Here is a 17,431-nt window from a genome sequence, read left to right on the forward strand (position 1 = left end):
CCTCAGTTTTAGTTATTTAAGGTGGAAATTTCTATGCAAGTTTATAAAACCCATCCAGCTACATGTTACTTTATTAAACCACAGTTGACCTGAGATGCAATTAGGATTTGACATTTTTCCATACTTAGTTCACAAGTTTATTATGAAAAACACTGCAGCTCTGTCCTGCAGTAACATTGTTTTACAGAAAAAAACAGTTCTGTTCAAAGTAATTCACTATCCTTGGACAATTACAAGGGACAATATGGTAGGGCAAAGAGTGGAAAAGGGAACCGAGTGCAGACAAAAAAAAAAATCAATACAATTAAATTAAACAGTATTCCCTGAAAATAAAACAAACAAACAGTTTCAGAACAAATATGAGGCCTTGGTACTTATTTTAAAAATGTTCTTTAAGCTTCAATGATTGTTTGCTGCTACCCTTATCTACAGTCATGCTGAATAAAGCTATAGCTAAATGGAAAGTTAAATGTATTCACGAGGTGTTAATGTCTACATCTTATTATTTGCAGTCTCTCAGAGAAAGCAAAAGTAACTACAAATAGCGCTATGCCAGAAACTGGTTTCTTGACCAACAATGTTGCTTCAGCATGCAATGAACTGGTTCATTCTAAAGTGGTCACAGTTGTTGACGACAAGAGGCTTTGTATTTGAATATGGCACGTCTTTTGGTCCATGTGAAAACAAGTTTGAATGTTAAATATTTTCTGACACTTTGGAGTTACTGTTGCTCTTCCCATTTTCTTTAGGTCAACATATGGTTCATGGCAATACTGTACAGGTCTAAAATCTCTTTACAGGAAGTAGTCTGGGGTGCGACGAGTAACATGCGGTTCACCTCTACGTGGTGCTGGATCAAACTGCAAACTGAAAAGCGTAGATATTAATGAAACCGCAAGAGTTCAGTTTACATGCAGGTATGTTTTATATGTGAATTACAGTAGCAGTGGTCTTTAACACAGGTAAGTCTTTTCAAGTTTTTTCAACTGATTAAAGTCTTCCAGAACAAGCATTCAACTTCTTCCACTCCTTCTATTAGTATGTATTTATCACCCCCATATTTTACACCCCTCTTATGATTACTATGAAGGACTAGAGAGAAATGAATCTTAGCTTTTAAGACTCAAACTGGTCAAACATTAGTATATATTTAGAAAGTTAAAGTCTCCAGTAATTGTCAAAGGGGGCAGTTTACACAATGCTTTTGCCTCATTTACTAGGAAAGTTGCTGCTGAGGTAGTTAATTAGAAACCTCATTAAAAAAGCTGACATCCTAACATCTGAAGAATTCAAAGGTTCTGAAAGACTCTTGCCCTCAACTGACAGGAGGGCATTACCTCAGATGTGACAGAGTACTCCTACTCTCAAATCGCATACCTCTATAGTATTTCATTGAACTCCAGTTGTACAAAACAAAAATGAGTCATCTGACTTTAATCTGACAGACAAGATGTCAACAATGACTGTTACAGATATTTGAGCCCAAGACTTATGATGCGGCTAACCCAACAATTCCACAATCACTTTACCTCCCAAGAGTGTATAGGGGAAAAAAACATGCCTTAACACAATAATTAAGTGGTATCTTGCTACAGCAACTATCTTAAAATCATGGGCAATGTAATTCTCATTTTTAAAGATACTTACAAGGAGTATTTTAGAGTATCATCAAGTTCCATAATTGCAGCCTGGTTGCCACAACGGTAACAATAGTTTGGAGCACTGAAAATGGTTACTACGTTCCGATCATGGCACCAGTTGTACCCCTGGGGAGGTAAAAAAAAAAAAAATCATGACGTCCAAGTTCATTTGTTGTACCCCATATAACCATCTGACTACTAACTGAATTTTTAATGCACAAAACCCAAAGTGGCATTTGTAGTGTCATTTTAAATAAGATTAAGGCTATATCTTTGTCCTCTTGAGAGAAAAAAAGTAAAAAGGAATTTTGGCCTTCATATGTTGCTTCTTACTAGTAAAGCATGAGCTAAGCATATTTAAAAAAAATCTGCGAGAGTTCTCCATTGCGTTAGCGTTAAAAATTAAAACAGCAATTCTGAAGTACACAATCTATTCTGAATCTTCAGCTGTGATCAGCAAAACCAGAATCCAGACACACATTTAAAAATCGTAACTGCCAGGGATAACTAGAGACTAAGAACAAAAACACACATCCAAGGTAAAAAAGAAAAATACCTCTTTTTTCAAGGCACACATTTGTGTGCATTTTCTTATCAAGGGACTCAGCATTTATGTTTAAGAATCATTTTATCTACACAGAAATGCAATACCACATCTACTGCTGAAGTCTGTTTTGGGATGTTACTGTAAGTTTTCAGGAAAAAAAGCCAAAATAAAGGTTACTCCACTATCAAATTGAGAAACTCCTTTAGTAGCACATGAACACTGTCAAAGTAGAGTTTCTGGAAGACTCTCAGCTCGATCATCAGTTGTCACAGCAGTATATGCATATCCCTGACACACAGAGTATGGTATTAATGGCCAAACTATGCAATCAAAAGTTTTAAACACACAGACTATCCCGCTTACCTCCATTACCAACTGATGAGCTCTTGAAACCAACGTAAGGCCATTAGCATGGTTAAAGGTTTCTGAAATATCCTGTCCAAATGTATAACCTGCACCTCGAGGAGAGATTCCCCAGCCACCACGATCATCTGGATCTGACCATAGCAAGTCACACATTGGACCCTGTAAGAGACATAGAAGATGTTTCAGAACCTAAATGCAAAAAACCAAAACCAAACAAAACCACAAAAAGCCTGCACACACACCATCCCTGCACAACTTGTTGCAGCATCTCTTTAAGACTTAAAAAAAATGCCTACCAACTACAACAGCTCATGCAGTTAACACTTGAAATACTACCAAGAAGTTAACCTGAATGAAGAATTTTCACAGAATTAGTTCTCACCATTGAGATCATTAAGTCATACCTGTTGAGATTCGAGTCACACTAAAATATGTTTGTTTCTTCAGGCAAGAACACACCCCTTACTTTCCCTTCAAAAAACTAGAACAGGAAGACAGGCACTTTCATATTGCTCAGTTGTTCTGAATTTCATTTTCGGCCTGTGTACTCAAATACCCAATATATGCTGAATCATGAATCCCACAAGTTGAGAATTATTTTTCAGTACCTCATGGGGAACTTCCTGCAAGCGATCAAGTGCTCTGATGTGATCCAGTGTATCTATCGATGGAGAGAGGCCACCATGTAGACAGAAAATCTGGAAGAGTTAGATACATGAAGTTTATCTCATTCATTTACACTAATTATATCAGTGCAATTATAATTGTTTAGTATAAATGACTAGGAGAAAATCTGCAAGAGATTCCTTTAAAGCTGAGAGCTGATAGAATACAGTGTTAATAGCTCCCTTTACAACTAGTAACATTTAACTTGTCAATATCAACATACCTGGCCATCCACCAAGGCAGTTAGAGGCAGGTAATCAAAAAGGTCTGTGAAGTATTTCCAAACATTTGCATTTCCATATTTTCTTAAACATTCATCATAGAAACCATATACTTGTGTGATTTGCCTGCTTTCATGGTTCCCTCGAAGAATTGTGATACGTTCACGGTAACGGACCTAAACATAACAGTTTATTTTAGAGACATCAAAATACGCCTGTCTTCCCAAAACACAGAATTTGCACCCCTCACCACCCATCATATGTCAATAAAGCAATGAAAACCAAGCCCTTTAAGACGAAGATTCAATTATAACCTTTGAGAAAAGAACGGCTAATTCATTCAAATTTTCAGCTGGCAAATACTTTTGAAATTAATTACAAATTTTATTCATTGTTACTAGTGGACTTCACTATACCTGTGCATTAAGCTGATCTCTCCAAGCAAATTCTTAAATATTGCTACTTAGGCAAGTAAAAAATAAATACAGCACTAATTTTAGAAAAAGTTCAGGCTTGCATCTGAACATTGATTTTATTTCAGAAGCATCCCAGAAAACTAAGCCGACATTTCAGGTTTTGTACCTATAATACCAATGTAGTGCAAATCATAATAGATAAAGTATAGTCAGGATAGTAATTACATATGTTTTATACAGAATTGTACAGCTGAGAAGAAAAGTTACCTTAAGAGCTACAAGCAATGTGACTGTTTCAACTGAATAATAGCCTCTGTCAACATAGTCCCCCATAAACAAATAGTTTGTGTCCGGTGATTTGCCTCCAATTCTGAAAAGTTCCATGAGGTCGTGAAATTGTCCATGGACATCTCCACAGACTGTGACCGGACATCGCACTTCTTGTACATTAGATTCTTTTGTCAAAATTTCTTTAGCCTATAAAACAAAAAACACATAAATTCTGAATTTGTCTATGAACAGCCATTTTATTCAAAATATGCTCTACCACTTCCAGCTCTCGACAAGCTGCTCTCTTTATGAACTCTTGTCCCTTCCTTGTCTGAAGCACTTGAGAAGAGTTTCTCTTTACTTAAAATAAGATTTTGCTTTATGCAACCCTGTATTAGTAGCAGAAATTTGGTTTGGTGGTTTTTTCCCCTCCTTGAGGAGGGTATTTCAGAATTAATTTCTGGCATAAGAAAAACTTCAGACTTTCTACAAAAATGGTTCTGTGAAGCATAAGACAATGATCATCACTGCTGGAACTGAAGAAGTTCATAAGTATTTGAGAAAATTAAATCTAAAAATCACGCCAACGTCTTATCTCCAACCCTCCAAAAGCTTGAACTCAGACATGGCCAAAACCGAGACTCTCCCTCAGGGAGGTGAGCACAGCCATATCAGCTAGCAAAAGCTCCCAAGGAGTTCTACACTTCCGACGTCTTGCTTCAGAAGACTGTTTGCCACCCATCTACACATACGTCTTTGAATACAAAGGCAGAGAGTCCTACATGAAGCAGAAGCAAGAACGTAACCAACATCCAGTGGTATCAGCAAAAACAGCAAGTTATGTCTTTATAAACCAAAGTAGGGAAACAACTTTGTCATCACCATTTTTCCCACAAAACTGTGTACATAAAAGTTGCAGACAAAGGCAATTTGTATGAAGAAGCACAAGCTAAATATAGCATCAGAAAGGTAATTTTGAAATAACACAAGAATTCCTTAATCGTACCATCACACTGCCAGTTGTTACAGTTTGTTCTCAGAGCAGTCACCAAACACATGCCACAATAATTTTCTAAATCAAGAGGGTATTAGAAATATAAATAGTAACGAGTTCACAAGTTACTAACTACAAAGATTTCCATGCCTTTCAACCACCAATGTTCCTATTCAAAAAGGATCCCTTTTTTACCTCATTACCAGAATGACAAGAGAATATATAAAAACTATATTCTATTTCATAACCCAAGGTGTCTATAAGACTTGCAGAAATGGCATCAAATACTACCTATGCACAGGCTACACTGAATCCAAAATATTCTGAAGCATACACCAGTTCAAGAGACAGATGGAAGAGCAAAACCACATTAATTTTAGGGTCACTTTTCTTAACTTTCTCAAACCTAACCTGACAACTAAAGCAGCATGCTCATTTTTGGGAGGGTTCTGCTAAGCAAAGAAGTATTCTCAGACACTGGAAAAAAATTCATCATAATCTGAAAGAGTATTAGATTTTAAAAGGTTAGGAAAGAAGCATTTGAAGTTAAAATCTAAACAGTATATTAAATGCTGGGTATTCAAGTGAGCCAAGCTATTAAGAAACATGCTGCTGTGTCCAAGTTTCCACCTTATTCATGAAGCCACTAGCTGGACAGTGACTGATACTCCCACTCCCACCCCCAAAAGTGGTCTCGCTGTTCCTGCACGTTGTCCAGGCTAACCACCACAGTCACCACTTCAAACATGAAAAGTGCCAGCAACACATAGTATAATGATGGAGAATCATGAAATTCAACATTTCATTCAACACTAGAAAGAAATGCAAAAATGCAATTGTGGTTAAGAACCCTGCACAACACAGAGCTTTAGATATTACAGCGTGAGCAACAGAGTTAAATCACTCTGCAGACATATTTACATCAAAAGTCAATCTCATATGACAGTTTCCACTCATGCCGTGCCTAGTACTAAAGATAGGTCATTGCTGGCTTGTGGTAGATGCTAAAAGTGTAGATTTATTTTAAGATAGCCTGACTTAAGTTCATTTTAATGCAGTGACACTCACCGGATGTTTTGAAGGTATTTTAACAGCCTTAGCCTCTTCTAATACGCTATTACAATCAGAAGCATTAGCCATCTTAATTCTCCTTTTGACAGAGAACGTTACAGATGCTTATAGCGCTTCAATATAAAAACCCTACTCTTTAATTAGAATGCTTTCTACCACCGTATTTTCTTAACGCACTGGAAGCATTGCACAAAGAATGCAGCATTCATTTTTCATCAAAGGTATGCAACGTTTATGCTGACGGAGATTAAAATGGCATAGTTCTCAGCAACAGAGTTGCTGCTTCCTCAGTTTCTGAAATATTAAATCACTCAGATATGCATACAACCAAACACGTAGGTAAGTCAGACAGCTACTCTGATGGAAAAAGACTGTTCCAGGTCAACTTTCAAAACAACAATCTCTATTTAAATCCTGCAGTGGAGGAATGCTGGTGCAGGGATTTTGGTATTTCCATGTTCCGAAACAAGTTTCACGAAATACTGTGTTATGAACTGCTTAGTCCATTTACAGTCTTATCACATCCCATAGCATTAACAGTGGTGTATACTGAACTGCTTAAGCAGCATACTTGCCTCTACAAAAGAGCTTCAGCAGAGCTGCAAGTAGAAAAAAATAACACCCTGAAAACAAGCCACCAACAAGTGGTCCATCAACCATACCCCAAATTTCCATATTAAATCAATTCCTATAAAAGGGTAAAGCAATAAATGTTTTAATATACTGTAGCATAACAAAAACACAAGTTGGTAAGACAACAGTACATGTAATATTACAATTCCACAGTTCAAGTTTCACAAAGGTAAGCTATTGCTGAAGTATCTGTGACCCTGACTTTGGACTGGACCACACACCATCCTGTGCAACCTCATCTGGTTCTACTCCCTCTTTCTTGATCCTTTCCCCGAGATCCACAATGATGCTACTTGCTCAGCCATATCATGCAACTCCCTCCCTGTCTATCCCTGTCCACCCCCCCCCCAAACAAACAGGGACTTCCCACCAGCAGCTCTCCTACACTTCCTCCCAGAAAGTAGGAGAGCATTTTTCAGCAGCCTTCAGTACAAGACCAAGTACTCCCTGATCAAACCACCTGATGAAGGAGAACTAGGGAAGAGAGACATACACCCGATTCCTTGTTTTTCAAAACCCCAGTGACCTATTGCCACAAAGGATGATACTGCAACACTTTGCAGTATTTTGACATCAACATTTTGAAACATCCAGGTTTCACTGCCTATCACCAGGATAAACAATTATGCAATTCTGAAACAGATTTTTCTTGATCACTTATTAGTGCTTTTATTTCTCAGTCTTTTTTCAGTTCTTAACAATTCTTAAGGCAGGCCTGAACCTCTGTATGTCTTTGATCCTCCTAAGTACCCCACACCAGAGAAAGTTTAACTTGTGGTGGTATTCTACAATTTAAAATAAATGAATTAACTTAAGCAAAAACTTGATAACCACAGCCTACTACATCACAGTTATAAGACCCTACTTCCAAATCAGCTTAACTATTTTGTCAGCACTACACACTCTCAGATTTCAAAATCAAGTGCAAACAGATACAGATTAAGACTGAAAAGAACCCATTACTTCAAATTCATAAATGCTAATTTTACAGCCAAGCATCAATAGTGTCTAATGCAGAAAAAACCTGTAGCTATAAGACACAATTGCACAAGGAGAGCCTAAGACGAACTAAGTAAAATGCTGTCATAAACAACAATTGCTGAGGTGGAAAGTCATGTATTTTACTTAAAGCAATCTCAAAGTTCAAACAATATGCATATATCAAATACACTTCAGCTTAGTCATAGTGCCTGGAATTCATTCCTACTTGATATCTGAAATACTGGCTTACTCAGCCATTTTGCTGTTAAGAGGCAACTTGTACAATTGAAACACCCAAAAGACGAGAATAAAACCAATATTGGTTTAAACACAGATGAAGAAAAGACCAGATTTTCACTTTATTGTAAAGCAAGTAGCACTGCATAAAAACACAACCTAGTATTTAAGAATTAAAACATTCCTGGACTGCTGCACATCTTCTGAATGGCCAGATGAACAGTAAATCACTGTTTTGTTGCCTTTGTTTACAAAGCACATCTTCTATGCAAAACACTGTTCTTAAAATACAAAGATTAGCTTCGTTGTTTTAAGACAATGCAAGATCCAAGTGTAAACTCTGCATTTTATAATGAACAGCCAGGGATAAGAATTTAAAAAACTGTATGACCATTAAAGCTACTACCCTATGATTTTCAGATCTTCACAATTTTATTTAATGAGATGCAGGGGTTGTATGTATGCGGAGGTATCTCCTATTTCCCCTGTTCCCTGCATATACTTTTATCCTATATGCCACAGAATAAGGCTCAGAATCAAGTGCCGTAAAGGCTATAATCCATCCATTCTCTTTCTCAACTTGCTCTACACTGAGGACAAGTGAGTTTCCCTCATGAGCAGAGTACATCATCAGCTTTGCCTCACAGAATTCATTTGAAGTGGTCCATTTCTGAAATATCCTCTGAATTCATCTGTACCCAAATTCCTTTGTGTTTCCAAAACATACCAGATATTTCTCAATTACTCCTACCCCTTCTTAGATCCATACATTATACCAGTAGCTCTGACAATTCAAATCAAACCAAATATCTACCCTGAAAAACTCTGGGGCACATAAAAAAAAACCCCAACAAATAAAACCCCCAAAAACCCACAACAAATATTACTGTGGCTTTGTAGAACTGTAGAACAATGCTTGAAACTGCTGCATAGCAGCAAACCTGTGCTATAAAGCACTTATCAAAAGATTACCGCTAACTCAGTAAAGGAAATACAACCATTATTTTAATTAGACAACATAGCTCTGAAGTCATGGTTGCAGACGGTAATGTGTCATTCTTGGCAGAGCAGAATTCACACCTGCAACCCACCATGTCGTCTAGTAAAGTGTGTGTTGAGAAGCATCCACTATAACCAAGAAAAAAAAATAGGTGTTTGTAGTTACCATAAAGATATTTTGATGTGATCGAAGACTTCAACCACACCCATAATTTCCTGTCGTCAAGATGCACAGGATGTGACTAAAGGCACAATGACCAGCTAATTGGGATGAATACTGGTTTTAGCTGGCCAAACATCGTGGCCTGGAAGAGATTCCAGTTCCAAGCAAAGTCATCCATTACAGTCAGCAAGTCTTCTGCACAGTGAATGCACTTGTTTCCTTCAATGTAAGGGTTTCCTCCTACCCCTTACTTGCAGAGGAAAGGGAACATGTTCAGACAAAAGATGGACTCACCATTTTTAGAGAGAAAGGTATTTTCATTCACTGTTGACATTTTAAACAAAACTAAGAGAAATGAGGCCTCCAATATCACCCTTCTGTGAAGAAGGTATGCCAGCAGTCAGATTACATACGACACAAATGGGAAACTGATTTATGCTGAACTTCGGAATCCACTAAGGAGTTCAATGTGAATGTATAAGTAGGAATAAAATTAAAATACAAAGCTCCCTGTTGGCATTTAATTATTTAGTATTCCAAAGTAAGTAAAACCAGGATTTCCATCCACATAGAAGCAGCCACAGCAGCAAAATACTCTTTTCCCAGGACTGAAACAGAAGATAAACCTATCTGCTTTCTCTCTGGTTTTGTGACTAGCACCTATACCTCCATTTCTAACCTCCTTCACTACCAGCGATACTGGAGGTTTAGAACTCAGCGAAACAAAATAAGGCATGCCTGGTCAAAGAGTCACAGTGCAGCTCCTGAGAACATGTGTGTCACAATGTGGTCACTACATTTTTAGCCCTTAATTTTCTTGGGATAGGGCAAATAGAACTAACAAATGAACTCAATTTATTTTAATTCAGAGTTTGCAAAATGAAAGTTTAGTAGCTTATGTATCAATGACTGTTTGTCAGTGAACAAGAACAGGCAATCAACTAACCCAAAAAGCATAAAATCCAATCAGCTTTGTATTTCACAACACACAGCGAAGTACCCTTCTTCACTGCTCCACAACTCAGCAACAACTGCTCCCTTACTCTCTTCGCAATTTCTGTTTGGCTAGAAGAGAGACCAGTTAAACACAAGATGTTAGCCAACCAAAAGATCAATCCTAATGCCAGTACTGCATGTGAGAGTATGAGACAACCACCTTCCTTTTTCTCCTGTAAATTCTAGAAGGTCTACAAGAAAGCATGCAGGCAGTAAATTTTTGCCAAATAACCCTCTATTATTCCTTTGTATTACAAAGTAATGACTGACACCATTCGCAGCCTTGGTAGTCCCCTCAACACTTCAATTTGAAAAAATCATTAGCAGTCTTACATACTCAGCGTAACTGAAAGGAGTGTTCTTTCCCTCAGAGGCAGATTTGGGGGAAGGAAAGGGGAACTGCTATTTAAGTACCAGTAGTCGACAAGACCAGTTGGAAAACAAGGATAGGAAGGGGCTGCTCTGAAAGAACTCAGTGTCATCTTTTTGCTTCATACAAAAGATCTTAGTGTCTTTTACGTTGAACTAAAAGAAAAACAAAGCCTAGAAAAATATTTTTTAAAAATATAGGAGGCCAAATATCTCAGGAAACACAGATGTCTTCCTCTCTATGCAGAGTTGCAAGAAACACAACAGTAGTCATGCAGGAAGCTGACCACTTAACACAGAGGTGGCCTTCAGTCCTGTCTGTAGAACAAGCTGTATTCATTTTGTATCATTCAAATTGTTAAAAAAAGAAATACGCTAAAGCTATTCCCAAACTAGTTGTGCCTGATATCCACAAATCCAGCTTCATGTAATAAAAGGTTTTCAACTCCATTGCTCAACGAACTCCAACCACAGCTAGGCCCAGTCATGTTAAAGGTACGGTCAGGATACCAACTGGAGGATGGTGTAGACGCATGTGTCAAAACTCAAGAAATGTACTTCAAAACCAACTAGCAGGCATGCAACACCTATATTGGAAGTATTTTCAATACACCCAGCAAAAATATTGCAGACCTGACTACTGAGCAACTGATCTCCAGTATTTATTCTTTAGACAGGAACAGACTTTTTCCAGCTTAACATACTACCTAAAGAAAAGGAACTGAGGGCAACAACTGTGTTACTGAATATAGGTGTAGTGTTTAAGGGTCCCTAAGCAAGGATAGAAATGCAATCACCGCTCCTTTGATTCCCTTTGCACAGCCATTTGTACAAGGCCTCCTTAACTCCTGCCAGACAGAGCCAGACAGGTTAGGTTATTACACTGTTTAAGGCAACCCAGATGACTAACTGAAAATGGCTAGGGAGCAATCACAGAGGAGCACTGTCATCAGATCTGAGGAGGCAACAGCCTCACCACAGGTAGACTTGGAAGAGGACATCAATCTACAGCCTTATCCACGTTCTGAGCCTTAAACTGGTAGAACTCAAACAGGAACTTGCTCTGACTTACGAGTGCTTGCTTCTGTTATCTTAAGCTATGCCCAAAATAACTTCTAAAGCAACGCAAAAATATCTTTCACTCCTATTAGATCAGAACTAATGTTGTAATTAAAAGAAAAAAAAACCACAACAAAAACCTACACCTAACTGCCAGCACAACTCAATTTTACAGAATTTCCTAGAATTGAAAAAAATTAGAAAGCTGCTGATGCTACAAGAATTGGCACATACAAGACTAAATTCACAAGACTAAATTCTCAGACGCACATCAAAATGTTGAAGTATAATCAGGACTAGGTGAGAAAGCTGGCAAGGTTGACACTTCAAATGCCTTTTGTGTAATGAGACAATTTCCATTTTATATTACCAACCATCACAAAAAACCCCCCCACAGAACACTGGGAGTGAAAGGATCTTTTTTTGTGAAAGTGATCCAAAATCATCTGAAATACAATTATTAAAATGTCACAAAAAGCTTTCCACAATACACCTGTAACTCTTCAGAGGTGGAAGGCATAACTATACATGCCCATCAATGGCTTGATCCGTGGGTATGTTCAATAAAGCAGCAGCAAAGGAGCCCTAAACCATCTTCTGGCATCCTGCAGCCCCTGGAACCACTGAAGAAAGCCCTCCCGCCATTGGCAGTAGTTCAAGGGTTTCCTTGTTAGTGAATCCAGAAGCCAATGCAGTAGCGAGGAAGAACAGAAATGCTGTGCCTTCCAGACCCACGTTCTTCTGCCAGGCATAGTGTTGGAGGGACACAGAACTTGTCCAATACACAGCCCACCACAGGGAAACTCTCACTAGCTGGGAATTCTGTCAGGGCAGGTTTTCAGTCGATTTACAGCAAGTTCAGACAGGAACATTCATTTTTACAATCATCCTTGTTTGAAGAATAGTTACCTGTGATGGTTTCTTGTAAAGATATGGGAATGCAAAAGCTAGCTAATGGAAAAGCCCTTGCAAACGCAGCTGGGGACAGTTTAAAAGAATTCACTTCTGGACAAAAATAATCAGCTAAGAAAGGTAACTCCCAAACAGCAGAGGAGGCAGAAGGGAACGTGTGCCTCTCTCTGACCAAAAAAAAAAAGAAGTGGGGCAGACATCTCAGGGCAGTAATAGCGTAAAACACAGGATTGAGATCCACAAAGCTTGCCGGTCCTATGCATTAGAGGAAATGAACTTTGACTACAGGGGTTTTTTTGACCCAAAAGAAAGCTTCATCAGTAACGTACTGCCCTCCCAGAACTAAGGCACTTAACATAAGCTGAATGAGTTCAAGCAGCTCACACAGCTGCAGTGGGTACATGCATGTTTGGTTAGTTCTCATCTGCAATCAGTCTCACAAAATCTAACTTGGAAGATCTGGTGTTAAACAAAGGCAGAAGTCCTGCAACAGGAAAAAAAAATTTGAAAAATACACCATTAACAAGGTACATACCAGAGAACAGTATGGCCCAGAAACATATTTATACTATGAAAATTAGCACTGGTGACAAATCAAAAAGCAAATGTAACCAAGATCATTGTTACAGATCAAAAGCTGCAGGAAACAAGGCTTGAATCAAGGTTTCTTGAATGCCTTTACCAGAATCAGCCCTACACTTAGTTTAAAAAATTTTGGATAGCAGCACTGTCTATTCAGAGGTATTTTACTAGTAATTCAAGTACACGGGTAGAGAACCCAATGACTGAATTGTCATCTTTTTCTAAAAGCTGGATGCCAAGTTCCAAACTGCTTAATTACAGACTAGTATTTCCAAGGGAGAGACACCAATACCTCCGCCTCCACCTGCACTAGATACTTTCTGAAATAACCAATGGAGACTCTATCCACAAATTCAACTAATTCCTTTGCACATTTTTAGACTGTCGTCCCACCTTCCTGAGCAATGTACCACACCCCCACCTCCTCTGATAAAGGGCACTTATACACCACAGTGAGGAGGCAAGACCATTTCCCTCTATCCTCACAAAGTATGGAAAAGAACAGTCCTCCAAAACAGCATTCTTTCATTCAAAATGGCCAGTGGAAAAACCCTCACCTGGCAGTAAAGGACTTCCTTTCTCCTCTGTTCACAGACAACACTCAATAAACAATACAGTGTTAAAAGGACAAACACTGCTGATGCGTAACAGTGACTATATGGTGTACGTTTTGACCGCTTCTTCAAAACTTGCACTTATCAAATCCTTAAGCAAAGCACTCACAATTAGTCACACAACTGATGTAACATAAAATACATAGCACATATTAAGCCTAGAATAACTTAACTGCCACTCAGAGGTTCATATTTTTTCAAATCATCTGTGAAAGTATTATGTATTATTCACGGTTACGAATTATTCCTAGACTTAGAAGACATTTCTGCCCAGTTACCACCACCATCATCACCCAGGTAACCAGGCACAATATAAGATGCACTAAGAAAGTAACTGGGATGCAGGAATGGCCACACTTAATTATCATGTTTGTAAACAGCTGTTATGTTCTTTAGATATCAATACTGAAATACAAGAGAGCCCTTAGGCTTATTCTTATTAGACAGGCACCAGTCTGCACACATGAAGTCCCAGCAGATCAAGAAATACCAGTCCGGAAGATCATCCAATCAAATAGTGTTATGGGGGAAAAGCCCTCACAAAGATTTATTTATTTATTTATTTATTTTAACTAGCCCTAGCTACAATTCAATGTGGTGAAGAATGACAGTTTACACCTAGCAGGGTCTTTATCTGTCCTTTGGAACTGTAGCTATATTTGACACTGTCCTTAACACATTAAGCTATTCATGGAAAAAAAAAACCTTTGGGTGTGATTACAGCCCCAAAACTACTTAGGACAATCAAAACATGAAGCACAACTCAGCAAAGTTTCTGAGAGTCAGCACTGGAAGCATGGAAACATGTTAAAGCAAATACTGTCCCTCAGCAGGAGGGCACAGAATTTGACTAACACCCTGCTTTCACAAACACGGCTTCCCACTCAAGGGAGCAGACACAACTTGATAGAAAACTCGGACTTTGGGGGCCTACTTCAAATTCCTTGCATCAGCAACCATGTAGAAACTTAACTACTCTTAGCAGGAAGTCCTAGTAAATCCACCTGTAGTTATCAGCGACAAATCATCTCTCCTTAACATAAACAGCCGTGTGGCTGTGCTCTGCAACGTGCTGACCACAAACCAGTCAGAGATAGGGAATTTCAGCTCAAACACAGTATCACGCTACCTGGAGAAATACTACCTTTGGTGTGGAGCTGGCTCATATACACCCAACTTGAGGCAACATGAGGTTGCTGCTAAATGATAATTTTCAAGTAGATTTCTCACACATTCTTGCGGTCTCTCATCTCAAAACACAGTAGTTGGACACACAGCTTTCTGTGACCTTTCCTTTTGTCTACCATTATTTTGGTGACAGGCATTACACATTTATCCAGAAATACAGCTCATTTCCATTCTTCACTGGGAAAAAATGAAAATGACATCTTGCGCAACAATGATGACTGGGACTACAGTATCTTCTGTAAGGAATTTCTAATGGTATGCCTACTCCTCACCTATTGAAAACTCCCAGTAAACTGAACGCTTTTTGTATATGCCTCATGCTCCTGCAAATTACCATACAACCCTACAAAACATGCCCACTCATGCAGTATTCAGGACCCTGTACCAGCATCAGCTTATAAATGACAGCACGTGGAATACTTGCCTCTCCAACAAAGCAATACAAGGAAGAAGCTGGACGGCTGTCATTAGAGACGCACGTGAAAAATAGTCAGGCAGTGACATTGCCACTTGCTTGCAACACAATTTAAAATACACAAACTGTATCAAATGGTAACAATTTTAAGTTGCTGGAGTACTAGCGAACTAAAATTTGTACTCAGGCAAGAACCTGTCTGGCCAAAAACACTGCAAGTTCTTTTAATAAGTTCATAGACAGTCCTCTGGAAACAATGCGCTTCCAAAACAACACACTGTAGTATTTGGAGGTATGATGCCAAATTTAAACTATTCTAATTACGTCTTGTGGCAGGTACGCAGGCTTCTTTAGAACCCAATACATCAGTAGCTTCCCATATTCCTTAAGTTCCAGTTCCCGAACAGTCCACAAATATTACTTCCTTCGGTCTAGAAACATAGGAATACGTAAAACCTTCAGTAACCAAAAAAACTTGCTCAGCTATTGTTACACCCAGAATTAGAATCCAACTCGAAAATGCAGCTGGATGCTACTAGAACAAATTTTTCCTTGATTTTCCAAAATGCAATCTATCCTGGGCTGATTTTAAGAGCTTTCTAAACTATAAATACTCAATCAACACAGTACTCTAACATCCACATCTCGACATTTTCAATCCACCACCATAAAAATAAATAGCTATACAGGATCTCAACTCTATGTTCTGTGAATGTCACGAAACCCAGACTCTTATTCAGAGAAACCAAAGTCCCAAAGCTAATCTACCCTTCAATTAGTTATAAATGCGTCTGTGCTTATCACAAAAAAAAAAAAAAAATCAAAGCTGTTACCTTCAAGCAGCAGCTCTTTACCCCGTGCAATTATCAACCGATTACCATAAGCTTTTATTGCCGTTGTAATAACTTACGCTTTTAGGGCTGCTTTAAAATTTTGACCGTATCATGACAGGACGTCGCGTCGATTCACGCGTGACCGTCCGTACACGACGGCCGGACCGACCGGCAGCTGCCACGGCTTCCCCCCCCCCCCACGCCCAGCCGAGGCCGGTCGCGCCAAGCGGGGCCCGAGGAAGGGGAAAGGGCAGCGTGGAAGGCCCGGGGCCGGTGCAGAGACGCCCGGCCGGCCCCCGGGATGGCAGCCCCGTTCGGGGGGTCTCTCCCGAGAATCCCGGCAGCGGCGCCATTTTAGGAGGCGATGAAAAGGCGGGAGGCGGAGCCAGGTTCCAGCGCAGCGAGAGGGGGCGCGGATCCGCCCGCGGAGGGGCCGCGGCTCGCCCGGCCCTCTACCCCCGCCGGCGGCTCGGGCGCCAGCCCAGCCCCGCGGAGCCGCCCGAGAAGCCCCGGCCAAGCGTCCCGCTCGCCCCGACGCCTCTTCCCGCGTCCCGCCCGCGGACCCCCCCCCGCCTACCCGCCGGAGAGGCGCCTCCCCCGCCCGGCAGCACCTTCCCCGGCTCCCCGGCCGCTCGCCTTCCCGCCGAGCGACCGCCCCGACCCCGCGGGCTCCCTCACCGGGCGCCGCCTCCCCGGCAGCGACCCGGTCCCTGTCCTCCCCGCAGCCCCTCAGCCGCCGGAGGGAGCGACCCCGCCGCCGCCCCTCACCTTCTCGCAGAGGCTCTTCACCTGCCCCTCGGAGAGCTGCTTGCACTCGTTGAGCTGCTCCACCCACTGGTCGAGCTCCTTGGTGAAGACCTTCTCCTCCATCCCGCTCTCCCCCTCCTCACCGGCTGCTGCCGCACCACCCCCGGAGGCCCCCTGCGATCCGCGCTCCCAGCGGCAGCAGGACGAGACAGGCGGCGGGTGCGGAAGCGGCCCGGAGCGCTAACGAGTCGGGAGGAGAGGCGGAGGAACGGGGCGGGGGACCGGGGAGGGGAGGGGGGGAGAGGCCGGCGCCGGGCTCTCCGCTGCTGCAGCTCTGCCGCCCGCTCACCTCGCACCAGACCGTGTAATGGCCGCCGCTCCTGACGTCACCGCCTCGGCTTCCACTACGGGGAGGGGGAGGGAGAGGCCATAAGAGGCAAGAGCGCATGCGCAGCCTCTGGGCGGGACCGCGCGTGCGCGCTCGCCCGGGCCGACCGGGCCCAGCCCGACCG

General features: G+C 40.9%; 1 protein-coding gene across 1 annotated transcript; it reads right to left on the reverse strand.

Moving 5' to 3' along the window:
• Positions 1–124: 124 nt before the first annotated feature.
• On the reverse strand, positions 125–17,187 carry PPP2CA (protein phosphatase 2 catalytic subunit alpha). The gene is made up of 7 exons (XM_052816555.1): positions 16,941–17,187; positions 4,124–4,333; positions 3,443–3,616; positions 3,162–3,251; positions 2,551–2,712; positions 1,648–1,766; positions 125–867 (listed from the first exon to the last, which is right to left on the reverse strand). The coding sequence occupies exons 1-7, from the start codon at positions 17,040–17,042 to the stop codon at positions 795–797; spliced, it is 930 nt and encodes a 309-aa protein (XP_052672515.1). The 5' UTR covers positions 17,043–17,187; the 3' UTR covers positions 125–794.
• Between the last annotated feature and the right edge of the window lie 244 nt (positions 17,188–17,431).

Source organism: Harpia harpyja, chromosome 20 (genome assembly GCF_026419915.1).
Source record: "Harpia harpyja isolate bHarHar1 chromosome 20, bHarHar1 primary haplotype, whole genome shotgun sequence".
Lineage (NCBI taxonomy): Eukaryota > Metazoa > Chordata > Aves > Accipitriformes > Accipitridae > Harpia > Harpia harpyja.

Excerpts from the sequence above, each read along its gene's own strand:
- PPP2CA (XM_052816555.1), bottom strand. The coding sequence starts at position 17,042 with ATGGAGGAGAAGGTCTTCACCAAGGAGCTCGACCAGTGGGTGGAGCAG. Across the intron at positions 4,334-16,940 it reads TGAAGAGCCTCTGCGAGAAG|GCTAAAGAAATTTTGACAAA; the intron begins GTGAGGGGCGGC and ends TTTGTTTTATAG. Across the intron at positions 3,617-4,123 it reads CATTGCTTGTAGCTCTTAAG|GTCCGTTACCGTGAACGTAT; the intron begins GTAACTTTTCTT and ends TGTTATGTTTAG.